At 45.5% G+C, this 26,658-nt stretch overlaps 1 protein-coding gene across 4 annotated transcripts in view; it reads left to right on the top strand.

Moving 5' to 3' along the window:
• hlcs (holocarboxylase synthetase (biotin-(proprionyl-CoA-carboxylase (ATP-hydrolysing)) ligase)) overlaps positions 1 to 26,658 on the top strand; it is a 62,300-nt gene that overhangs the window by 21,497 nt on the left and 14,145 nt on the right. For 3 of the 4 annotated variants that reach the window (XM_079247526.1, XM_079247524.1, XM_079247527.1), the window contains 4 exons: positions 644 to 823; positions 4,940 to 5,220; positions 24,010 to 24,077; positions 25,112 to 25,272. In XM_079247526.1, coding sequence (XP_079103652.1) covers positions 644 to 823; positions 4,940 to 5,220; positions 24,010 to 24,077; positions 25,112 to 25,272 — 690 coding nt within the window. The remainder of the gene's footprint in view (positions 1 to 643; positions 824 to 4,939; positions 5,221 to 24,009; positions 24,078 to 25,111; positions 25,273 to 26,658) is intronic. The other variant, XM_079247525.1, reaches the window with a different exon arrangement.

Here is a 26,658-nt window from a genome sequence, read left to right as displayed (position 1 = left end):
CTTAGGTATAAATGTACCTGGAGGCCAACATGGAATAGTTCCAGTACTTTAGCATGTTTAGCAAGTGTTTATAAAAGCAATGAACATTTGTTATAAATGTTTACTGTGGGACCGTGGTGATATAAGCGCATCAAACAGTTCCGTGCATCAGCCGGCGTCGCGGTGTTCTACACTCCGCGTCGTGCATTATCCCCGTCTAATGTACGCCTCCTCGTTGTTTAATCTTACTTTTGTGGAATAAAGTAGACTTTGATTTTAACACAAGCCAGAAATCCTGGCGGAGTATTTTGCGCCTGGATTTCCCGCCCCATGGCAAACCCACGCTGAGTTTTCTCAAATCACAGCATCATGAACCGGATTTCTGCTCATCTCTTCCCGTCCTGCTGTGGCAGGGCGGCGGGAATGGGACTAAACTGGAAGGTATCTGACGTCTGTTCCCGACCAGCTCAGACACGCTGAGTTGGTAAAGCCTTTCTCATATACCAGATAGTAGCTGCCATCATGACCTTTGACCTCTCTGGGTTGTATTTTCGTCGATTGAGCAGCTGACTGTGGATTAAAATCAGTGTTTACCGTCTGCTTATGTTTGGAAGGAGTGTTTGTCCGTTAATCTGTGGCGTTTTGTATATTTGTGTGTGTTCAGGTCCACTTTGACCTGGCGCCAGGCTCCCAGGGTCTGGACCCGGACGCCTTCAATAGACTGAAGGTCAGCAACGCTCTGCGCTATGAAATCCTCACAGAGATCCTCACCTGCCTGGGGTTCAGCTGTGAACCGAGCCAGACTCCAGCTCCCAGCCCGGTGCACCTGCTCGCCACCTCTCCGGTAACGTCAGATATATGAAGCCTGTTATGTATCATGTGACTGATCGCTCTGTTCCTGTGTGAGATGCAGCATCACAGCGACCATCTAGCTCCGTAGACACTGGAATGAATTTCCATGTTTTCCCTGCTGACCGTGTCCTCGCCCCCCGAGGACAAACGGCGCTTCCTCTCTGATGCAGGTTTCATGCAGAACACACGCATGGAGGTTCCTGTGGAGCAGGCGGACCGCAGGTTGAGGCCTCCTGTAAACACGAGCAGCAGCTTTTCTGTGTTTCTAGCTACGCTCGGAGAAAGTCTGAAGAACAGGGATCACATACCGCTGGGACGTGTCCGCGTCCCACGTTCAGACCTCTCTTTCTGTTTTGGACACGTTTCCGTGTCCACGCTGCGCTCAGCTCCACGCTGCCTCACCTTTCCTTTCAGTTTCTCTCCCATCTCTCATGTTGGGCTTAACTTCCCAAACATCTGCCTGCATGCTCGCTGTTCAGCCGTAACACGTGGACTGGGTTCTGCTCCCACACGGAGGGATCGGTCATCTCCACCAGTTTTCCGTGTCTCCTGAACCAAACGAAGACCATCTGAATGAATTGTGACTTCTGGAGCCTGTGGAGATCACGTCTCCTCCTGCAGCTCAGCAGGTGATGAGAAGCAAGAGAAGCAGTGAAAATGTCTGAGAGATGAAGTGATCCAGCAGCTCTGAAGGAAAAACCAAATGAAGAAGCTTCATGTGTTTGAGGTGAAGCATCAGGAATCTACTAAATCCGGAGAAGACCTCCATGCCTTCAGTCTGTGTGGAGGAAACAGCGCCTGGACCTGCATGTCTGGCATCTACATGTCGGGCACACCGGTGCTTCTAGTGCAGAACGTTGGCTCTGAAAGGCGATGAAGATGTGCTGCTGCGGCTTTCCAGCCCTGCATGCTTCCCCCGAACCCGGGGTTCAGCCAGGCGATGTGGAGGAGACATGAAGTCGTCTGAGGAGGGTCCTAAATATGGCCCCAGGAATCTGAAGTAGACCTGGTGTGTGTGTGTGTGTGTGCGCGCGCGCGTGCAGTACTGGTGTAACGCCACTAGAGGGTGTCAGACCTTCAGGTTCTCTCCAGTCCAGCAGCTGTGGAGCTGATTTAGAACGTATCACCTGCTGACTTCCCCTATGAGTTTATTATCATATTTACATATTTACATTAGATTTGAACTATTGTCTGATAAAGAGTGTTTGTAAAAGTAAAGTAAAAAGCAGGAGAGCAGAATATGTAGCTGTTATGATGAGCAGGGGTCCTGGTGGTCTGAAGGGCAGGAATGTAGTCTTCCTCTGGAAGGAGCTGCTCCTTCTTCATCTGAAGAGCTGCTGGGTTTCCATCACAATCACATGACAGACTAATAAAGACAAACAAGAAGTTTTTATCCCACATTAGTCCTGCGACTGTAATAAGTGTATGTTCTAACAGACACGCATCGCTGCACGCATGCACACACAGAGTATGGAAGCGGTCCACACACACGCAGATAAATCAGCAGCAGCTTATTTTCTTTCTATCATTTTCTATTTATGAACAAATGTTTACAACTGGAGGGAAATAGAGGTGTTGAACCGCTGCGTCTCTTTCATCGCTGCTCTTTTTGCTTCACGCACACTCGGACTGAACGACACCCGCATGAACGGTTCCGCCGGTCCGGGGTCTGACGTTTTAGAGCCGAGACCCCAAGTTTTCTAACAAACCAGGTCCCACGTCTTTAGCAGACCCAACAGAACCGCTGGAGATACGGCAACAGTAAGAAACAACGGGAAGAAAACAACGCGGACGCCTCTGTAAACATCACTGTTCCTCCGTGTAAACGACTCCTCCACCTCCTCCTCGCGGGTGTAAACGACTCCTCCACCTCCTCGCGGGTGTAAACGTCTCCTCCACCTCCTCGCGGGTGTAAACGACTCCTCCACCTCCTCGCGGGTGTAAACGACTCCTCCACCTCCTCGCAGGTGTAAACGACTCCTCCACCTCCTCGCCGGTGTAAACGACTCCTCCACCTACTCGCGGGTGTAAACGTCTCCTCCACCTCCTCGCGGGCGTAAACGTCTCCTCCACCTCCTCGCGGGCGTAAACGACTCCTCCACCTCCTCGCGGGCGTAAACGTCTCCTCCACCTCCTCGCGGGCGTAAACGACTCCTCCACCTCCTCGCGGGCGTAAACGACTCCTCCACCTCCTCGCGGGCGTAAACGACTCCTCCACCTCCTCGCGGGCGTAAACGACTCCTCCACCTCCTCGCGGGCGTAAACGTCTCCTCCACCTCCTCGCGGGCGTAAACGTCTCCTCCACCTCCTCGCGGGCGTAAACGTCTCCTCTACCTCCTCGCGGGCGTAAACGACTCCTCCACCTCCTCGCGGGCGTAAACGTCTCCTCCACCTCCTCGCGGGCGTAAACGACTCCACCACCTCCTCGCGGGCGTAAACGACTCCTCCACCTCCTCGCGGGCGTAAACGACTCCTCCACCTCCTCGCGGGCGTAAACGACTCCTCCACCTCCTCGCGGGCGTAAACGACTCCTCCACCTCCTCGCGGGCGTAAACGACTCCTCCACCTCCTCGCGGGCGTAAACGACTCCTCCACCTCCTCGCGGGCGTAAACGACTCCTCCACCTCCTCGCGGGCGTAAACGACTCCTCCACCTCCTCGCGGGCGTAAACGTCTCCTCCACCTCCTCGCGGGCGTAAACGACTCCTCCACCTCCTCGCGGGCGTAAACGACTCCTCCACCTCCTCGCGGGCGTAAACGTCTCCTCCACCTCCTCGCGGGCGTAAACGTCTCCTCCACCTCCTCGCGGGCGTAAACGACTCCTCCACCTCCTCGCGGCTGTATTTTCGCGTTTTTTAGCGTGTTTTGCAAAAGTTCCTAAAGAGAAAAAGGCTTCCTCTGCTTTTGCACACGGACACACACAAGTACGCATGTTGTCACAAATGTTTACGCGCGGACCCCCTGAAGCCGTTTTACATCCCACACAGAAGCTTTACGGCAGTGGGGTCAGAACTGGCATCAGAACTGGTGGCGACGTCTGGAAGCGGAAACGTATGTGATGGTCAGACCACCTAGGCTGACACTCAGTGGGTATTATTGGCTAAGGAAGGACCATGGATCAGTTTTATTGCAGTTTTATTGAAAAAGGAAACGTCTAAGATACTGTACGAGTGTGATATAAAAAAATACAGAAAACGGCCTGCGCGGCGGGCCGCCACCGGTTAGGGGGTTAAAGACCTAAAGATGTCCCGTTTTCCGGACTGCATGTGAATGCATCCCTCCAGCTCAGCCTCTGCTTCCTCATTGTGTGGGATGTGTTCTGTGGCCTGAACTGTTTAATTAGTAAGGATTAAACGAGGAGCTGCGCATTCCACAAGAGTCCAGAACACCGCGATTTGCAGCGAAGTGCATTAAAACCATGTGATGCATGGTCCGAGTTGTTTAATCCGCTTGTACCATGGTCCCCCATGGTAAGCCTTTAAAACAAATGTTCCTACTTTCTTTTCCTCGATGAGCAGAAGTATGCATACCCCTTGAACTTCTCCACATTTTGACATGTCACACGCCACAAACATGAATAAATTTTGTTATTTAAAGTGGAAGAGGAACACAGTGTCACACAGTTGTAAAGTAGAATGAAAAGTACACACGATTTAATTTTTCACAAATAAAAGCCGAAAAGTGCGGTGTGCAAATGTATCCGTCTGTTTTCTCTGAGTGCAGAAGCTGCCTGATGACTGCTGAGTGAACGTTGACCTGATGCCGGGATACTCGGCTTAATATGGAGGAGGGCCGGATTTGGAACTTCATCATACAAAACCTGCAGACTTTGTGGAATGGCTGATGGCTTCTGCTCAAATTTAGACGCCTTTCTTAGCTCCAGTAGAATTCAGCAGTTTATATTCTGAACCATCTTTAACATCGTAGCTGCAAACATCTTCATGATGCAGACAACCCTTGGAAAAATACATCAAGTTTAGAATAATAAAACCATCATGTTTTAGTTCTTAGTTTTAGTTCCTGCGGTCCTTTTAGTTCCTTTTAGCTGTGTAGCGGTCATCTGTAGACATGAATACCGACTCCTGAAGTCCTTCCTCTGTTTCACGCAGGAGGTCAAGGCGCGCTTCCTGAAGTGGGCTCAGGGTCAGGCGGACCAGAATGCCAACCTCACGTTTCCCAAGGCTTCCTTCAGGATCACGTCTGGTTCTGATCTCCAGGACGGTCCTCCACTGGCTGACGGTTCTCTGGCCCTCGTAACGGACACCACGGAGTCGCAGGACTGGACCCAGTTCAGTATGGAGACGTACCGTAAACACCTGAAGACCAGCCATCTGGGCCACACCCTCCTGTATGCCGAGGTGGTCTCCTCGACCATGGACCTGCTGGAAGGGTGGGTGTTGTGTTCAAGCTTAGGATGCAGGTTGGTTCTAGCGGAAACCTGGCGGCCGCAAACGTCGGCGGAAACCCGGCGGCCCCGAACGTCAGCGGAAACCCGGCGGCCCCGAACGTCAGCGGAAACCCGGCGGCCCCGAACGTCAGCGGAAACCCGGCGGCCCCGAACGTCAGCGGAAACCCGGCGGCCCCGAACGTCAGCGGAAACCCGGCGGCCCCGAACGTCGGCGGAAACCCGGCGGCCCCGAACGTCGGCGGAAACCCGGCGGCCGCGAACGTCGGCGGAAACCCGGCGGCCCCGAACGTCGGCGGAAACCCGGCGGCCGCGAACGTCAGCGGAAACCCGGCGGCCGCAAACGTCAGCGGAAACCCGGCGGCCCCGAACGTCAGCGGAAACCCGGCGGCCGCAAACGTCGGCGGAAACCCGGCGGCCGCAAACGTCAGCGGAAACCCGGCGGCCCCGAACGTCGGCGGAAACCCGGCGGCCCCGAACGTCGGCGGAAACCCGGCGGCCCCGAACGTCGGCGGAAACCCGGCGGCCCCGAACGTCGGCGGAAACCCGGCGGCCCCGAACGTCGGCGGAAACCCGGCGGCCGCGAACGTCGGCGGAAACCCGGCGGCCGCGAACGTCGGCGGAAACCCGGCGGCCGCGAACGTCGGCGGAAACCCGGCGGCCGCGAACGTCGGCGGAAACCCGGCGGCCGCGAACGTCAGCGGAAACCCGGCGGCCGCGAACGTCAGCGGAAACCCGGCGGCCCCGAACGTCGGCGGAAACCCGGCGGCCCCGAACGTCGGCGGAAACCCGGCGGCCCCGAACGTCGGCGGAAACCCGGCGGCCCCGAACGTCGGCGGAAACCCGGCGGCCCCGAACGTCGGCGGAAACCCGGCGGCCGCGAACGTCGGCGGAAACCCGGCGGCCCCGAACGTCGGCGGAAACCCGGCGGCCCCGAACGTCGGCGGAAACCCGGCGGCCGCAAACGTCAGCGGAAACCCGGCGGCCGCAAACGTCAGCGGAAACCCGGCGGCCGCGAACGTCAGCGGAAACCCGGCGGCCCCGAACGTCAGCGGAAACCCGGCGGCCGCAAACGTCAGCGGAAACCCGGCGGCCGCAAACGTCGGCGGAAACCCGGCGGCCGCAAACGTCGGCGGAAACCCGGCGGCCGCAAACGTCGGCGGAAACCCGGCGGCCCCGAACGTCGGCGGAAACCCGGCGGCCCCGAACGTCAGCGGAAACCCGGCGGCCGCGAACGTCAGCGGAAACCCGGCGGCCCCGAACGTCAGCAGAAACCCGGCGGCCCCGAACGTCAGCGGAAACCCGGCGGCCGCGAACGTCAGCGGAAACCCGGCGGCCGCGAACGTCAGCGGAAACCCGGCGGCCGCGAACGTCAGCGGAAACCCGGCGGCCGCGAACGTCAGCGGAAACCCGGCGGCCGCAAACGTCAGCGGAAACCCGGCGGCCGCAAACGTCAGCGGAAACCCGGCAGGTCTCTGGAACGCAGCGTGAACCTGAACGCATCGCCGGGTCTATTTAACGCAGCGTGAACCTGAACGCATCGCCGGGTCTATTTAACGCAGCGTGAACCTGAACGCATCGCCGGGTCTATTTAACGCAGCGTGAACCTGAACGCATCGCCGGGTCTATTTAACGCAGCGTGAACCTGAACGCATCGCCGGGTCTATTTAACGCAGCGTGAACCTGAACGCATCGCCGGGTCTATTTAACGCAGCGTGAACCTGAACGCATCGCCGGGTCTATTTAACGCAGCGTGAACCTGAACGCATCGCCGGGTCTATTTAACGCAGCGTGAACCTGAACGCATCGCCGGGTCTATTTAACGCAGCGTGAACCTGAACGCATCGCCGGGTCTATTTAACGCAGCGTGAACCTGAACGCATCGCCGGGTCTATTTAACGCAGCGTGAACCTGAACGCATCGCCGGGTCTATTTAACGCAGCGTGAACCTGAACGCATCGCCGGGTCTATTTAACGCAGCGTGAACCTGAACGCATCGCCGTTCAGGTTGTTTTATTTAGAACAAGGAATTCTAAATAAAAATGGAGTCAGAAGTCAACATTTCAGACAGTAATAAGCTGGTGAACGTAACTCCCGCCGGTAGGGATAAAACCAGAGCCTGAGACTCTGTGCCCCCGCTGCGTATGGATCCAGAGCCAGGGGAGGGTCGACAGGCTGGAACTAATTTATTCCCGAAGTGAGCTGAGCGCAGCAGCAGGAAGTTGCTGCTAATAGCGTCTTTGTCTGCATCCACATGTGAGTAAAGAGGCTGCTGAGTGGGTCAATCAGGCAGCAGGTGGCAGCAATTAAAGCTGTCATAAAGTTTGACAAATGGACTGTGGAGCAGCTGTGAGCTGATTGAAACAGACAGAGTTGTCATTAAGGCTGTAGAGAAACTGAAGCTGCTGCAGTTTGATTTCACTGCTAATGTTTGACTTTCCAGATGTCCCCCTGCCGCTGCCTTGATTAATGTTATTATTAAGGAATGCCTGCTTTATGTCTTCAAGCATTTATATTCAAATATTCATGACACTGGATATTTTCAGTGCTAAGCTGCTTGGTGGTAGATTTAGAACAGTCTGAAGGCACGAGCTGTCCCGCTGGAACATTTCTGACTTATTCCTGCATATGAAACGTAAAACTGGCATCTTTTCTGTTTATATTAATACACTCAATGCGCTCTTGCCTCAGCTGCTTTGTTTTCTTTCACTTTCAAGATAAAAATGACAGAATCACAATAGTCTGCTTCAGGGCTGGGCGATATGATAGATATCGTTCGGACAACAGAAAATGTTGATTGTTTCATATGAGGCTCCATCGTTTACGCCACGATAAGCTGCTTTACTGCAGTATTTTACATCAAGATGTGCTTTACGGCACGCTGCAATACATAAACATGGAGGAAGACGGTAGCAGACGTTTTTCTGAGGATAATTCACTAAAAGATGAGCAGCCAACCCAAACTGATGATCTTGTTCCTAAAAGAGGAAAATTTCTGTATGGGTGCGGTTTGGATATAAAAAGAGCGACGTGGAACAGACTAGCTCACAGTCCCAACAACGGACTCCGACACAACTAACTCATTTTATCACCTGCAGGAATCAGGATAAAGAATACAGAATAAATAATAGAGTCAATAGTGGAGGAGAAAGCTCAGAATAAACTCCAGAACAATCGGACTCAGTCTGTTTCAGTTTTGGTCCGCTTCACTGTCTGGAACAAATTTAGTTTGGAACAGGATTTAGTGTGGAACAGGATTTAGGCTGAAACAGATTTAGTCTGGAACAGGATTTAGGCTGAAACAGATTTAGTCTGGAACAGGATTTAGTCTGGAGCAGGATTTAGTTTGAAGCAGGATTTAGTATGGAACAGAATTTAGTCTGAAGCAGGATTTAGTCGGGAACAGGATTTAGTCTGAAGCAGGATTTAGTCTGGAACAGGATTTAGTCTGGAACAGATTTAGTCTGGAACAGATTTAGTCTGGAACAGGATTTAGTCTGGAGCAGGATTTAGTCTGGAGCAGGATTTAGTCTGAAGCAGGATTTAGTCTGAAGCAGGATTTAGTCTGGAACAGATTTAGTCTGAAGCAGGATTTAGTCTGAAGCAGGATTTAGTCTGAAGCAGGATTTAGTCTGGAACAGGATTTAGTCTGAAGTAGGATTTAGTCTGGAACAGATTTAGTCTGGAACAGATTTAGTCTGGAACAGGATTTACTCTGAAACAGGATTTAGTCTGGAGCAGGATTTAGTCTGAAGCAGGATTTAGTCTGAAGCAGGATTTAGTCTGGAACAGGATTTAGTCTGAAGTAGGATTTAGTCTGGAACAGATTTAGTCTGGAACAGGATTTCTCTGAAACAGGATTTAGTCTGGAGCAGGATTTAGTCTGAAGCAGGATTTAGTCTGGATCAGAATTTAGTCTGAAGCAGGAGTTAGTCTGGAACAGATTTAGTCTGGAACAGGATTTAGTCTGGAGCAAGATTTAGTCTGAAGCAGGATTTAGTTTGAAGCAGGATTTAGTCTGGAACAGATTTAGTCTGGAGCAGGATTTAATCTGAAGCAGGATGTAGTTTGAAGCAGGATTTAGTCTGGAACAGATTTAGTCTGAAGCAGGATTTAGTCTGGACCAGGATTTAGTCTGGAACAGGATTTAGTCTGGAGCAGGATTTAGTCTGGAACAGGATTTAGTATGGAACAGATTTAGTCTGGAACAGATTTAGTGTGGAACAGGATTTAGTCTGAAACAGATTTAGTCATGAACAGATTTAGTCTGGAACAGGATTTAGTCTGGAGCAGGATTTAGTCTGGAGCAGGATTTAGTTCGAAGCAGGATTTAGTATGGAACAGAATTTAGTCTGAAGCAGGATTTAGTCTGGAACAGGATTTAGTCTGAAGCAGGATTTAGTTTGAAGCAGGATTTAGTCTGGAACAGAATTTAGTCTGAAGCAGGAGTTAGTCTGGAACAGGATTTAGTCTGGAACAGGATTTAGTCTGGAACAGATTTAGTCTGGAACAGATTTAGTCTGGAGCAGGATTTAGTCTGGAGCAGGATTTAGTCTGAAGCAGGATTTAGTCTGAAGCAGGATTTAGTCTGGAACAGGATTTAGTCTGAAGTAGGATTTAGTCTGGAACAGATTTAGTCTGGAACAGGATTTCTCTGAAACAGGATTTAGTCTGGAGCAGGATTTAGTCTGAAGCAGGATTTAGTCTGGATCAGAATTTAGTCTGAAGCAGGAGTTAGTCTGGAACAGATTTAGTCTGGAACAGGATTTAGTCTGGAACAGGATTTAGTCTGGAGCAGGATTTAGTCTGGAACAGGATTTAGTCTGAAGCAGGATTTAGTTTGAAGCAGGATTTAGTCTGGAACAGAATTTAGTCTGAAGCAGGAGTTAGTCTGGAACAGATTTAGTCTGGAACAGATTTAGTCTGGAGCAGGATTTAGTCTGGAGCAGGATTTAGTCTGGAGCAAGATTTAGTCTGAAGCAGGATTTAGTTTGAAGCAGGATTTAGTCTGGAACAGATTTAGTCTGGAGCAGGATTTAATCTGAAGCAGGATGTAGTTTGAAGCAGGATTTAGTCTGGAACAGATTTAGTCTGAAGCAGGATTTAGTCTGGACCAGGATTTAGTCTGGAACAGGATTTAGTCTGGAGCAGGATTTAGTCTGGAACAGGATTTAGTATGGAACAGATTTAGTCTGGAACAGATTTAGTGTGGAACAGGATTTAGTCTGAAACAGATTTAGTCATGAACAGATTTAGTCTGGAACAGGATTTAGTCTGGAGCAGGATTTAGTTTGAAGCAGGATTTAGTCTGGAACAGGATTTAGTATGGAACAGAATTTAGTCTGAAGCAGGATTTAGTCTGGAACAGGATTTAGTCTGAAGCAGGATTTAGTCTGAAGCAGGATTTAGTCTGGAACAGGATTTAGTCTGGAGCAGGATTTAGTTTGAAGCAGGATTTAGTCTGGAACAGAATTTAGTCTGGAACAGAATTTAGTCTGGAACAGATTTAGTCTGGAACAGGATTTAGTCTGAAGCAGGATTTAGTCTGGAACAGGATTTAGTCTGGAACAGGATTTAGTCTGGAACAGATTTAGTCTGGAACAGGATTTAGTCTGGAACAGGATTTAGTCTGGAGCAGGATTTAGTTTGAAGCAGGATTTAGTCTGGACCAGAATTTAGTCTGAAGCAGGAGTTAGTCTGGAACAGGATTTAGTCTGGAACAGGATTTAGTCTGGAGCAGGATTTAGTTCGAAGCAGGATTTAGTATGGAACAGAATTTAGTCTGAAGCAGGATTTAGTCTGGAACAGGATTTAGTCTGAAGCAGGATTTAGTCTGAAGCAGGATTTAGTCTGGAACAGGATTTAGTCTGGAACAGATTTAGTCTGGAACAGATTTAGTCTGGAACAGGATTTAGTCTGGAGCAGGATTTAGTTTGAAGCAGGATTTAGTCTGGAACAGAATTTAGTCTGAAGCAGGAGTTAGTCTGGAGCAGGATTTAGTCTGGAGCAGGATTTAGTCTGGAGCAGGATTTAGTCTGGAGCAGATTTAGTCTGGAGCAGGATTTAGTCTGAAGCAGGATTTAGTCTGGAACAGATTTAGTCTGGAGCAGGATTTACTCTGAAACAGGATTTAGTCTGAAGCAGGATTTAGTCTGGAACAGATTTAGTCTGGAGCAGGATTTAGTCTGGAGCAGGATTTAGTCTGGAGCAGGATTTAGTCTGGAACAGAATTTAGTCTGAAGCAGAATTTAGTCTGGAACAGATTTAGTCTGGAACAGGATTTACTCTGGAACAGGATTTAGTCTGGAGCAGGATTTAGTTTGAAGCAGGATTTAGTATGGAACAGGATTTAGTCTGAAGCAGGATTTAGTCTGGAACAGGATTTAGTCTGAAGCAGGATTTAGTATGGAACAGAATTTAGTCTGAAGCAGGATTTAGTCTGGAACAGGATTTAGTCTGAAGCAGGATTTAGTCTGGAACAGAATTTAGTCTGAAGCAGGAGTTAGTCTGGAACAGATTTAGTCTGGAACAGATTTAGTCTGGAACAGGATTTAGTCTGGAACAGGGTTTAGTCTGAAGCAGGATTTAGTATGGAACAGAATTTAGTCTGAAGCAGGATTTAGTCTGGAACAGGATTTAGTCTGAAGCAGGATTTAGTCTGGAACAGGATTTAGTCTGGAACAGATTTAGTCTGGAACAGGATTTAGTATGGAACAGGATTTAGTCTGGAACAGATTTAGTCTGGAACAGGATTTAGTCTGGAACAGGGTTTAGTCTGGAGCAGGATTTAGTTTGAAGCAGGATTTAGTCTGGAACAGAATTTAGTCTGAAGTAGGAGTTAGTCTGGAACAGATTTAGTCTGGAACAGGATTTACTCTGAAACAGGATTTAGTCTGGAGCAGGATTTAGTTTGAAGCAGGATTTAGTATGGAACAGAATTTAGTCTGAAGCAGGATTTAGTCTGGAACAGGATTTAGTCTGAAACAGGATTTAGTCTGGAACAGAATTTAGTCTGAAGCAGGAGTTAGTCTGGAACAGGATTTAGTCTGAAACAGGATTTAGTCTGGAGCAGGATTTAGTTTGAAGCAGGATTTAGTATGGAACAGAATTTAGTCTGAAGCAGGATTTAGTCTGGAACAGGATTTAGTCTGAAGCAGGATTTAGTCTGGAACAGGATTTAGTCTGGAACAGGATTTAGTCTGAAGCAGGATTTAGTCTGGAACAGAATTTAGTCTGAAGCAGGATTTAGTCTGGAGCAGGATTTAGTCTGGAGCAGGATTTAGTTCGAAGCAGGATTTAGTATGGAACAGAATTTAGTCTGAAGCAGGATTTAGTCTGGAACAGGATTTAGTCTGAAGCAGGATTTAGTTTGAAGCAGGATTTAGTCTGGAACAGAATTTAGTCTGAAGCAGGAGTTAGTCTGGAACAGGATTTAGTCTGGAACAGGATTTAGTCTGGAACAGATTTAGTCTGGAACAGATTTAGTCTGGAGCAGGATTTAGTCTGGAGCAGGATTTAGTCTGGAGCAAGATTTAGTCTGGAGCAAGATTTAGTCTGAAGCAGGATTTAGTTTGAAGCAGGATTTAGTCTGGAACAGATTTAGTCTGGAGCAGGATTTAATCTGAAGCAGGATTTAGTTTGAAGCAGGATTTAGTCTGGAACAGATTTAGTCTGAAGCAGGATTTAGTCTGGACCAGGATTTAGTCTGGAACAGGATTTAGTCTGGAGCAGGATTTAGTCTGGAACAGGATTTAGTATGGAACAGATTTAGTCTGGAACAGAATTTAGTCTGAAGCAGGATTTAGTCTGGAGCAGGATTTAGTCTGGAGCAGGATTTAGTTCGAAGCAGGATTTAGTATGGAACAGATTTAGTCTGAAGCAGGATTTAGTCTGGAACAGGATTTAGTCTGAAGCAGGATTTAGTTTGAAGCAGGATTTAGTCTGGAACAGAATTTAGTCTGAAGCAGGAGTTAGTCTGGAACAGGATTTAGTCTGGAACAGGATTTAGTCTGGAACAGATTTAGTCTGGAACAGATTTAGTCTGGAGCAGGATTTAGTCTGGAGCAAGATTTAGTCTGGAGCAAGATTTAGTCTGAAGCAGGATTTAGTTTGAAGCAGGATTTAGTCTGGAACAGATTTAGTCTGGAGCAGGATTTAGTCTGGAACAGGATTTAGTTTGAAGCAGGATTTAGTCTGGAACAGAATTTAGTCTGGAACAGAATTTAGTCTGGAACAGATTTAGTCTGGAACAGGATTTAGTCTGAAGCAGGATTTAGTCTGGAACAGGATTTAGTCTGGAACAGATTTAGTCTGGAACAGATTTAGTCTGGAACAGGATTTAGTCTGGAACAGGATTTAGTCTGAAGCAGGATTTAGTTTGAAGCAGGATTTAGTCTGGAACAGAATTTAGTCTGAAGCAGGATTTAGTCTGGAGCAGGATTTAGTCTGGAACAGATTTAGTCTGAAGCAGGATTTAGTCTAGAACCGAATTTAGTCTGAAGCAGGAGTTAGTCTGGAACAGATTTAGTCTGGAACAGGATTTAGTCTGAAGCAGGATTTAGTCTGGAACAGATTTAGTGTGGAACAGGATTTAGTCTGAAACAGATTTAGTCTGGAACAGGATTTAGTCTGGAACAGGATTTAGTCTGAAACAGATTTAGTCTGGAACAGGATTTAGTCTGGAACAGGATTTAGTCTGGAGCAGGATTTAGTTTGAAGCAGGAGTTAGTCTGGAACAGGATTTAGTCTGAAGCAGGATTTAGTCTGGAACAGGATTTAGTCTGAAGCAGGATTTAGTCTGGAACAGGATTTAGTCTGGAACAGGATTTAGTCTGGAACAGATTTAGTGTGGAACAGGATTTAGTCTGAAACAGATTTAGTCTGGAACAGGATTTAGTCTGGAACAGGATTTAGTCTGGAGCACGGTTTAGTTTGAAGCAGGATTTAGTCTGGAACAGAATTTAGTCTGAAGCAGGATTTAGTCTGGAGCAGGATTAAGTCTGGAACAGAATTTAGTCTGGAACAGATTATGTTGAACAGTATTTAGTTCTGAACAGATTTAGTCTGAAGCAGAATTTAGTCTGGAACAGATTTCGTTGAACAGTATTTAGTTCTGAACAGATTAAGTCTGAAACAGGATTTAGTCTGGAACCGGTTTTGGCCTGAAACAGTATTTAGTCTGAAGCAGAATTTAGTCTGGAACAGGATTTAGTCTGGAACAGAATTTAGTCTGGAACATGATTTATTCTGGAACAGATTTAGTCTGAAGCAGGATTTAGTCTGGAACAGGATTTATTCTGAAACAGAATTAAGTCTGAAGCAGGATTTAGTCTGGAACAGAATTTAGTCTGAAGCAGAATTTAGTCTGGAACAGATTTAGTCTGAAGCAAAAATTTAGTCTGGAATAGGATTTAGTCAAGAACAGATTAAGTCTGAAACAGGATTTAGTGTGGTTACAGGATTTAGTCTGGAACAGGTTATAGCCTGAAACAGTATTTCCTCTGAAGCAGAATTTAGTCTGGAACAGAATTTAGTCTGGAACAGATTACGTTGAACAGTATTTAGTTCTGAACAGATTTAGTCTGAAGCAGGATTTAGTCTGAAGCAGAATTTAGTCTGAAACAGGATTTAGTCTGGAACAGGTTTTGGCCTGAAACAGGATTTAGTCTGAAGCAGAATTTAGTCTGGAACAGAATTTAGTCTGAAGCAGAATTTAGTCTGGAACAGGATTTAGTCTGGAACAGATTTAGTCTGAAGCAAAAATTAAGTCTGAAACAGGATTTAGTCTGGAACAGGATTTATTCTGGAACAGATTTAGTCTGAAGCAGGATTTAGCCTGGAACAGGATTTATTCTGGAACAGATTTTGTCTGAAGCAGGATTTAATCTGGAACAGGATTTCGTTTGGAACAGGATTTAGTGTGGAACAGATTTAGTCTGAAGCAGGATTTAGTCTGGAACAGGATTTAGTCTGGAACAGAATTTAGTCTGAAGCAGAGTTTAGTCTGAAGCAGAATTTAATCTGGAACAGGATTTCATTTGGAAAAGGATTTAGTCTGGAACAGATTAAGTCTGAAGCAGAATTTAGTCTGGAACAGGATTTATTCTGAAACAGAATTAAGTCTGAAGCAGGATTTAGTCTGGAACAGAATTTAGGCTGAAGCAGAATTTAGTCTGGAACAGATTTAGTCTGAAGCAAAAATTTAGTCTGGAACAGGATTTAGTTAAGAACAGATTAAGTCTGAAACAGGATTTAGTCTGGTTACAGGATTTAGTCTGGAACAGGTTATAGCCTGAAACAGTTTTTACTCTGAAGCAGAATTTAATCTGGAACAGAATTTAGTGTGGAACAGGTTATAGCCTGAAACAGTATTTCCTCTGAAGCAGAATTTAATCTGGAACAGAATTTAGTGTGGAACAGGTTATAGCCTGAAACAGTATTTCCTCTGAAGCAGAATTTAGTCTGGAACAGAATTTAGTCTGGAACAGATTATGTTGAACAGTATTTAGTTCTGAACAGATTTAGTCTGAAGCAGAATTTAGTCTGGAACAGATTTCGTTGAACAGTATTTAGTTCTGAACAGATTAAGTCTGAAACAGGATTTAGTCTGGAACCGGTTTTGGCCTGAAACAGTATTTAGTCTGAAGCAGAATTTAGTCTGGAACAGGATTTAGTGTGGAACAGAATTTAGTCTGAAGCAAAAATTTGGTCTGAAACAGGATTTAATCTGGAACAGAATTTTGCTTTGGAGCTCTAGGTACCTTTCCTATGCCTCCCAGCATTCGCTCATGACAAACGGTGTTAGAACTCTAAACCTGTCCCAGCAGCGCCTGTATCAGGCCGAGTAGAGATGAAGGGCGTATTTCTGAAAGCAGCTGCAGGCGGGAACAGAAGCTGTAGCAAAGCCAGACGTTAACCAGCAGTCCCAGTCTTCAACTTTAACAGGAACTTACTCCCATCCTGTTCCGTCTGAAATAATAATGTAGAATATTTCCTACCAGTATGAAACAGGCTGCTGGTTTCTGTTGGCTGGAGAAAGTTCTGGACTGGTTTTTACCTGTCTTATCATGCAGATCCAAGGTTGGATAAGCTACGAATAAATAAGATTTCTAAGACTGCAGGCAAGCAGGCCGTAGCAGCGATTGACTGGTGCCTGCATCTCAGAACCACCTGGAAATCTGCTCACTGGGAGCCCAGCAGCTGGAAGGAGGACATTTTCCTGCTGATAACAGCTGAACGTGAAGATGTTCCTCATTCCTCTGGCTTGGCCTGGTTCCACTGGACGTGGTACTGGATTGGAAGACCAGTAAGCTGAAAGACCAGACTCCTGGAGATCTGTCGGGCTTATAAAAACTCTCTCAGCTGTGAGTTGATTGAGTATAAAGTTGAGTTTTGTCTCATGAAAGCCTATATTTATGAGTCTGCCATCACATTTTCAGCATAAAAACTGCAGGTTTCACCCAACAAACTTCCCGAGTTTCTTTCCTTTACTCAGCTCTTGCTGACACAATGAGGGAATCTACACTGCATGCACAATTATTAAGTTGTTTTTTGAGGATTGTTTGTATTGTCCAACTACAAAGCTCTTGGTCAATCCAAAATGTGAACAAACCCTCAAACCTGAATATTAAGTTTAAAAAAAAGTGAAGTTTTGGCTTTCTTAAGAGAATATGTAGATGTACACCATTATTAGGCAACCATGAGTGTGCAAAATTATTATGCAAACAATTTTTTAATCTCGCTTTTTTATTTTCACCTGTTAAAGTGAGAATAATAAAGAAACTCAATTTACAAGTAAACAATACTGAAATTCAAGGGAAAAAAGCCTTCAGTGACCAATATAGCCACCCTTCTTTTTGATAACAGTCACAAGCCTTCCAATCCGTCAGTTTCCGGTCAGAATCAACTTAGTGTGCAGCCACAGCCTCCCAGACACTGTTCAGAGCTCTACGGTTTACCGTCACTGTAAATGTCCTGCTTAAGAAGGGCCCAGAGGTTCTCAATAGGGTTCAAGTCAGGTGAAGAAGGAGGCCATGTCATCAGTTCTTCATCTTGTAGGCCTTTACTGGCCAGCCACGCAGTGGAGTACTTTGATGCTTGTGACGGAGCATCGTCTTGCATAAAAATAGTCTTCTTGAAAGAAGCAGACTTTTTCTTGCACCACTGCTTGAAGAAAGTGTCTTCTAAAAACTGCAGTAGGTCTGAGAGTTGATTTTGAGTCCATTTTCAACCCAAAAAGGTCCAACTAGTCCATCTTTAATAATAGCTGCCCATACCAGTACACCACCTTGTTTGCGTCTTAGTCGAAGTGGAGCTTTGTGTCCGTTACTGATCCAACCACGGGCCCATCCTTCTGGTCCATCAAGAGTCACCCTCATCTCATCAGTCCACAAAACCTTTGAAAAATTTGTCTTCAGATAATTCCTCCATGTTTTAACATGTCTTGTTCAGAGGTGTCAGGTTTCAGCCTTTCTTACCTTCGCTATGTCTCTGAGAACTGAACACCTCCTACTTCTTCACACTCCAGGTAGGTTGCAGTTGTGAAATATGGCAGGACTGGAGGATAACGGCTTCCTGGTAGCTTCAGGTTTGGTTCTTCTTAAATCTTTGGCGGTTAATTTGGTCTTTTTTTCACTACACATTTCTTGCAGCCCTATTGGCTGTTTGCAACAAAACGTTTGATGGTTCTGTGATCTCGCCCCAATATCTTAGATATTTCAAGAGTGCTGCATCCTTCTGAAAGACTTTCTACGATTTCTGACTTTTCAGAGTACGTTAAATCTCTTTTTCGGCCATGAGGAGAAGAATCTGCCTAATAATTATGCCCACCTTTATACAGGTGTTGCTCTCCTTAAACCACACCCTCCCTTGTAACACAAATACACATCACCTGTTCGGCATTCAATCCAATAAGTAATCAGGTTTATACAGCTTGGATTTGGAAATTGTGAATTCAATGGTGAAATGGCCAACATATTCACTTACCTCATAATTGTGCACACAGTGTAAGTAAAATAAATATAGGAATGTACACGATCCCTTCTGGTTGATGGGACGGAGACCTGTGGCTTGTTGTAGTGTGTCAGGAAGCTGTTGCTGTGGAAACATGCACGTTTGTGGAAGCAGGAGTTTTCAGTAGAGACTACAGGCAGCATAATGATGCTTTTCCTGCTCAACTTGACCCTTGTGGCTGAAGCAACACTTCCAACATGTTGACTTCTCTGTGAAGAGCCTCAGGCTGCCGTCAAAACCCAAGAGTCCACTTTTAGAGTGTTTTAAATGCAGCCCCCCCCCCCCCCCCCCCCCCCCCCCCTTTTGTTCAGAGATGCATAAATGATGAGGTGCAGCAGTCACATGTCATTATTATCTGTCTCCTCTCTGTTTCTTTGTGGCAGCTGCGCATGTGGAACAGCAGGTCTTTGCATGGCTCCTACCACAGCTTCGTGGCTTCCAGCTGCTTTTCAGAGCTCTGTTTATTTTCACAAGTGATCCTATACTGGAAGTGACAGTGTTTTGATTCAGAACTACTTTCCTGTGAAAACTACAAACCATACAACAGGTTGGGTGCGAAGAAAATCAGTTCCTCACAAACGTGGCAACAGGTTCAACCATAAAAATCAAATTGCCCCAATTGACCTTGAATGCTCCACCAGCAATTATGAAAGATTGTAAGCAGATGCGTCCACGTCTCGTCCAGAGGAACATATGGAGCCGTGTTGTTTCCTGTGGAGGGAATGTTCTGGCCAGCTCCAGGAGGCCGTCCAGGAGTTCAGTACACGGTCACGTGAAAGGGAGCGTCCAGCCCAGTTAGCAGACAGGTTCCTGCTTTAATGTCACATTTCTGATCATTCTGGTGTCAGACTCCAGACCTAAAACTTGAAACTCTTATATTCCACGGCTCTGAAGAGCTTTCACCACAACGGGGTAATAAAAGGGTTCAATCATAGAATGACTTAAGTTTTTCTGCTCATTTCCATTTACATCCAAGACAGAAAGTCATTTATTCATCTGAATCTTTGAAAATTTAATCCAATCAATCATATAACGGTCTTTCCATCCTGCTCCAGTCACCATCAGACATTATGTAGATCACTTCTTGTTCTGCTGTTTATGTAGATCACTTCTTCTTCTGTTTATGTAGATCACTTCTTCTGTTTATGTAGATCACTTCTTGTTCTGCTGTTTATGTAGATCACTTCTTCTTCTGTTTATGTAGATCACTTCTTCTTCTGCTGTTTATGTAGATCACTTCTTGTTCTGCTGTTTATGTAGATCACTTCTTCTTCTGTTTATGTAGATCACTTCTTCTGTTTATGTAGATCACTTCTTGTTCTGCTGTTTATGTAGATCACTTCTTCTTCTGTTTATGTAGATCACTTCTTCTTCTGCTGTTTATGTAGATCACTTCTTGTTCTGCTGTTTATGTAGATCACTTCTTGTTCTGCTGTTTATGTAGATCACTTCTTGTTCTGCTGTTTATGTAGATCACTTCTTCTTCTGTTTATGTAGATCACTTCTTCTGTTTATGTAGATCACTTCTTCTGTTTATGTAGATCACTTCTTGTTCTGCTGTTTATGTAGATCACTTCTTCTTCTGTTTATGTAGATCACTTCTTCTTCTGCTGTTTATGTAGATCACTTCTTGTTCTGCTGTTTATGTGGATCACTTCTTCTGCTGTTTATGTAGATCACTTCTTGTTCTGCTGTTTATGTAGATCACGTCTTCTTCTGCTGTTTATGTAGATCACTTCTTGTTCAGCTGTTTATGTAGATCACTTCTTCTGCTGTTTATGTAGATCACTTCTTGTTCTGCTGTTTATGTAGATCACTTCTTCTGCTGTTTATGTAGATCACTTCTTCTTCTGCTGTTTATGTAGATCACTTCTTCTTCTGCTGTTTATGTAGATCACTTCGTCTGCTGTTTATGTAGATCACTTCTTGTTCTGCTGTTTATGTAGATCACTTCTTCTGCTGTTTATGTAGATCACTTCTTCTTCTGCTGTTTATGTAGATCACTTCTTGTTCTGCTGTTTATGTAGATCACTTCTTCTTCTGTTTATGTAGATCACTTCTTCTTCTGCTGTTGATGTAGATCACTTCTTGTTCTGCTGTTTATGTAGATCACTTCGTCTGCTGTTTATGTAGATCACTTCTTGTTCTGCTGTTTATGTAGATCACTTCTTCTTCTGTTTATGTAGATCACTTCTTCTTCTGCTGTTGATGTAGATCACTTCTTCTTCTGCTGTTTATGTAGATCACTTCCTCTGCTGTTTATGTAGATCACTTCCTCTGCTGTTTATGTAGATCACTTCTTCTGCTGTTTATGTAGATCACTTCTTCTTCTGCTGTTTATGTAGATCACTTCTTCTTCTGCTGTTTATGTAGATCACTTCTTCTGCTGTTTATGTAGATCACTTCTTCTGCTGTTTATGTAGATCACTTCTTCTGCTGTTTATGTAGATCACTTCTTCTGCTGTTTATGTAGATCACTTCGTCTGCTGTTTATGTAGATCACTTCTTCTTCTGCTGTTTATGTAGATCACTTCTTCTTCTGCTGTTTATGTAGATCACTTCTTCTTCTGCTGTTTATGTAGATCACTTCCTCTGCTGTTTATGTAGATCACTTCTTCTGCTGTTTATGTAGATCACTTCTTCTTCTGCTGTTTATGTAGATCACTTCTTCTTCTGCTGTTTATGTAGATCACTTCTTCTGCTGTTTATGTAGATCACTTCTTCTGCTGTTTATGTAGATCACTTCTTCTGCTGTTTATGTAGATCACTTCGTCTGCTGTTTATGTAGATCACTTCTTCTGCTGTTTATGTAGATCACTTCTTCTGCTGTTTATGTAGATCACTTCCTCTTCTGCTGTTTATGTAGATCGCTTCTTCTGCTGTTTATGTAGATCACTTCCTCTTCTGCTGTCTATGTAGATCGCTTCTTCTGCTGTTTATGTAGATCACTTCCTCTGCTGTTTATGTAGATCACTTCTTCTGCTGTTTATGTAGATCACTTCTTCTGCTGTTTATGTAGATCACTTCTTCTTCTGCTGTTTATGTAGATCACTTCTTCAGCTGTTTATGTAGATCACTTCTTCTGCTGTTTATGTAGATCGCTTCTTCTTCTGCTGTTTATGTAGATCACTTCTGCGGTTTATATTGATCACTTCTTCTGCTGCTGTTTATGTAGATCGCTTCTTCTGCTGTTCATGTAGATCACTTCTTCTGCTGTTTATGTAGATCACTTCTTCTTCTGCTGTTTATGTAGATCACTTCTTCAGCTGTTTATGTAGATCACTTCTTCTTCTGCTGTTTATGTAGATCACTTCTTCTGCTGTTTATGTAGATGTGAAAACTTCTTCTTCTGAAGATCAGGTGAAGACCAGAAGCTTTGGAAAAAATTGAGATAATTTTCAAAGCATTTCCAACCATAGATTTATCTTTCAAGTAGAAGAGTGTCATGCGCAAACGAAGGCAAAATTCATAATAAAAAAAATGTATGCCTTGGAAGTCTGGGTGACTTATTATACAGTATGCCAGAAACTGTGTGCATATAATGAATAGTTTTGGACTAATCGGGCATCCTTGACGTGTTCCACGTGTTATATTAATCCTAGGTGATATACCTGGGTTTAGTGAGATATAACTGTAAATGTCAGAATATAACATCTTTATTACAGAACAGAATTTTTGTCAAAACCAAATTTTTCCAATGTAAGAAATAAAAACTCATGTTCTAAAGAATCAAAGGCTTTGAAATAATCTATAAATAATATTAGACTCTCATATTTGAAAAAGGATTGGCAATCAAGCATGTCCAATATTAATCTAACATTATTATGTCTACTTCTACCTTTAATAAAGGCTGATTGAGTTTCATCCACTATTTTATCAATTACTGATTTTAATCTCTCAGCATATATTAAAGCTAAAAGTTTATAATCATTGCCAAGCAATGTATTTGGTCTCTAACCGTCTAAGTTTGTTAAGTTTTGAGATTTAATGTTATTATACCAGTTTTCATTGACAGAGTAAGACATCCTTCTTCAATACAATCAGTAAATACATTGAAGATTAATTCTTTAATCTCTTGCCAAAAGAATTTTAAGAATTCTGTGGTTAGCCCATCAGTTCCAGGTGGATGGATAGATCTTTTTCCCATCAATGATGGCATATCCCTCCTTTAGATATGCCTTCTTACCACAACATCTGGCTTCCTCCACTGGAGGCCACAGTTTCCCTTTTGTCTCCCGGTCTTCCTTGGAGTAGTCCAGCCTAAAGGTGATCTTCAACTCTTTACACACTCGGCATCCCTGGACTTGGACCATTCTTCCTCTTTCACCGTGCGTGTGACGAACTGCGTGATGATGGGTCTTGGCGCGTTATTCCCCATCAAATCTGGTCATCAGTGACTGAGCAGCTTCAGTGAAGCTAGTCGGTTTCTCGTCTCTTTTGCGCTTCGTTTCTTCATCTTTTTAGGTTTCGGGCTGTTTACTGGAGTACGGTTGTCCTCAGGTTTGTCATAAGAATTCTACATTTTGATGCTTCGTCTTCTCCGCTAATTTCACTCTGTGCTGTACTTCTGTGATGATGGTCGATAATGTTAGCTTGTTCGAGGTTAGCCATCATCCGATGATTAGAAAATACCGGGCCGGTTCCGTTAAAGTTTCAACAGTCCGTCTAAAAAGGTTTAAAGTCTCTTCACTTACTTTGTAGGTTAGTTACTTTTTTATAAAAAACAAGTGAATGAAAAGTTTAATCAGACCCTGCCTGAGACTCAACCACTCACTCTGCCATCTTAGTTGTCTCGATAACTTCTTCTGGTGTCTTGGTGGTTGGCGCGTAGCGATCTGGTGCATTAGCAGCACGCTAGCTGCTAGGTGGGGCATCCTGCGCGCTTTACTAACGTGTTGCTATGACTCAGAATCCGCCTTGTTGGTAAACATGAGGAGAAAAAGCCGCGGTGGGAGATCTGGCCGCGTCGTCTTGGTGTCCGGAGATAATTGTGTGCTTCCTGGGAGGAAGAAACGGATTCTGCTTCCTGGTTTTGGGATGTGAGGGGAATGAAGCGGTCAGGCCACTCGGTCCTGGCCGTCTTCCTCACTTCCTGCTCGGGATCACGGATCATCATTCGCTTCGGTTTGTGTCTCAGCAGGACGTCTGCTGCAGGTGTTACCATCATCATCATCGCATTAAAGCAGTCAGGTTCCAGAGCAGTTCAGCTGAACAAGGTCATTGATCTGAGGCGCAGCTGAACATCTCATTGATCACCTCCAGTGAAACGGTCTGGGAATGATAATTCCTGCTGCCTCCCAGTAAACAAGATTATCTCAATGAATCAGGTTTACGGATTAGTTTCTCCTCTCATTGATCTGGTCTTTGATGCTGATGGATGATCAATGCAAACCTGTTTATGTCCAGCAGATCCTCTCTGCAAGATGAGCATTGATCGCTGAAATAATCTCTTTATGTTGGAAGTGACTTTTTTCCTCTTGAAGGAGGCCGATGGCTTTCAGACAGATGAAATGTGAGGATGTGTTGGTAGTGGATGGACACATTCTGGATTAGGACCTTCACACCTCCTCCGTTCTCAGCTTCATGCTGAGGCCCGGCACCAGGTTGCTTGAACGACGAGGTTCTGGTTGTCCTGGTGGTCCTGTTGGCCTCCTGCAGGGCGCTAACGGTCCTGCTGTCTGTACTCGGCAGGGGATCTTCCAGTTGGACCTCATAGTTCTTCAGGAGAACATGTTGTAATGTTTCTGTCTGTCGTCCCCTCAGGATGACGCTGCACCTGCCCGACGATGTGGGTTTGATCGCGGTGGCGGCTCGACAAACCAAGGGAAGAGGTGAGTCCATCTGCTGCTTATGCTGCTCTTCTTCACCCGGATTCAGGAAACGCTTCCTCACCCTGGTAAAATAACGGCTTGACGAATGTTTTTTCTGCAAGCATGAAGGTCGGACTTCCACAGGTTTCTGGCTCAAGAAATTTAATCTGTACATAAAAATGGTCAAACAGAAAGGTTTGACATGATGTCCATAAAGGTCTCAGCCCTCCAGAGCTCACTCCCACAACATACTCAGCCCTACTCCCCCCACATGTGTGAAATAGAGGTTGTCCGTGTGTCTTTAGATCAGCGTTAGTGAGTTTTTGACTCCAGCAGTGCAGAAATACATTTATTATAAACCCCTACATAGTCGATTAATGGTGTTTTTCATTTCATTCAAATCATTTCATGTTTATTCTGTGTCTGTGGGGTCATCCTGTCCTGCACCTTGTCTGTATTCCAGGAACATTATTACTTCCAGCTAACAGTTTATCTGTTTGTGTGTCTGTCAGCAACTTCACACAAAACTACTGGACAGAGTTCCAGTTCCGGGGAAGCGTTCTGGTCCAATTCAGACTCCATTAAACTTTGGAAGTGATCCGGATCAGGAATGTTGGGAAAGATTCTTCCTCGTGGCGATACAGGACCGTTTTCAGTTTATCTGCATGTCGGTTTTCCAGAGATAGATGTGGATCCCGGCAACGTTCATCACTCCAAGAGAACAAATTCAGACATAAACACACAGAAACATTATAATACAGCCAAGACGCTGTGTCTTGATTATCAGTAGATCCGGAGTGGGTGGGGGGCCCGCAGTGTTTTTTTTAAATATAAAATCAAATCTGATCCAAGAATAGAAAAATATTATCTTTTACTTTTGTCTGTTTTTTGTGATATTAAATTGTTTCGAACCATTTCTGAATCATGAAATTATCCATCCATCCTTTTAGTATTCCTGCTCATTCCAGTTCAGGGGTGCTGGTTGCCAGTCCATAAGAGCTGGACAGCTGGTGAGCGATGATGAACTGATCTGGCTGTTTTCCCGCCTTTTGCAGGTCGCGGCGGGAACGCCTGGCTCAGTCCTCTGGGATGTGCCATGTTCACTCTGAGACTGCAGGTCCAGCTGAGCTCTAGGCTTGGACAGAGAATCTCCTTCCTGCAGCATCTTGTTGCTTTAGCTGTTGTGGAGGCGGTGTGCACCCTTCCTGGATACGAGGTATTACTTCCCTGCAGCTGTCTTTAGCCTCCGGCGCTAACGTGACATACTTTCAAGCAGAGGTAGAAACCAGGTTTCTGCCTCTATGTGGCTCACGGAGCTCATTCAGAGTTCCTTCAGCTCTCTGGGACCCCCTCCCCAGACTGGTCCCCAGTTGCCTTTCAGCAGTACAGGACAAGGTGATGAATACCAGCAGCTGAACTGGGAGCATGAATCCACCAGGACAGACTAACGCTGTGATATCTCAGGTTTACTGCATGCCTGACGCATCATTGGGATAAATTCAATACAATGCATTTTATTTTAGAGTGGAGTGGCTTTAATGGAGATAATCTGGGGTTAAACCGGGTCAGGGTTGGGCGGGGCTGAGCTCCAGCACACCAGCTGGGTGGTTAAACTGGTCCTTCGTCATGGCCAGTAAGCCTTTCTCAGGGTTTGCTAAATAATTAAAACAACATTCTTATAGAGAGAAATTTGTCTTTATTATCCAATCAAAAAAGTTTGATTTTAATCCAAAAATGATTTTTGGGAACAAAAGAAAAAAAGTGAGAATCAAATTTTATTGTGGAGAAACAAATTAGGTTCCACTTAAAAAATTTATATGTGAGAAACCATACTTCTCCAACTTCAATCCAAACTAATGTTTTTAATCCAAACTAATGCTTGTCAGAAATTACAACCATAAAAATAACTCTTAACTTTCCAGTTACAAACATTTGGTTACAACTTCTAAAGTTTTGGTTGTGAATTTAACTGCATTTGATGGGCGGGGCCTGCGCTGGTGAACTCTTAAGCTTGTTCCAGGAGTGTGGACAACGGGAGTGTCTCTGTGGACATCGGGAGTGTCTCTGTGGACATCGGGAGTGTCTCTGTGGACATCGGGAGTGTCTCTGTGGACATCGGGAGTGTGGACATTGGGAGTGTGTCTGTGGACACCGGGAGTATCTATGGGGATACTGGGAGTGTCTCTGTGGACACCGGGAGTGTCTCTGTGGACTCCGGGAGTTGCTCTGTGGACATCGGGAGTGTCTCTGTGGACACCGGGAGTTGCTCTGTGGACATCGGGAGTGTCTATGTGGACACCGGGAGTTGCTCTGTGGACATCGGGAGTGTCTCTGTGGACACCGGGAGTTGCTCTGTGGACATCGGGAGTGTCTATGTGGACACCGGGAGTTGCTCTGTGGACATCGGGAGTGTCTCTGTGGACATCGGGAGTTGCTCTGTGGACATCGGGAGTGTCTCTGTGGACATCGGGAGTTGCTCTGTGGACATCGGGAGTGTCTATGTGGACACCGGGAGTTGCTCTGTGGACATCGGGAGTGTCTCTGTGGACATCGGGAGTATCTATGGGGATACTGGGAGTGTCTCTGTGGACATCGGGAGTGT

Source organism: Telmatherina bonti, assembly GCF_933228915.1.
Source record: "Telmatherina bonti genome assembly, chromosome: 10".
NCBI classification, from domain to species: domain Eukaryota; kingdom Metazoa; phylum Chordata; class Actinopteri; order Atheriniformes; family Telmatherinidae; genus Telmatherina; species Telmatherina bonti.
Note: the sequence above shows the minus strand (reverse complement) of the source record. Positions and strands in the feature narration are given on the sequence as shown.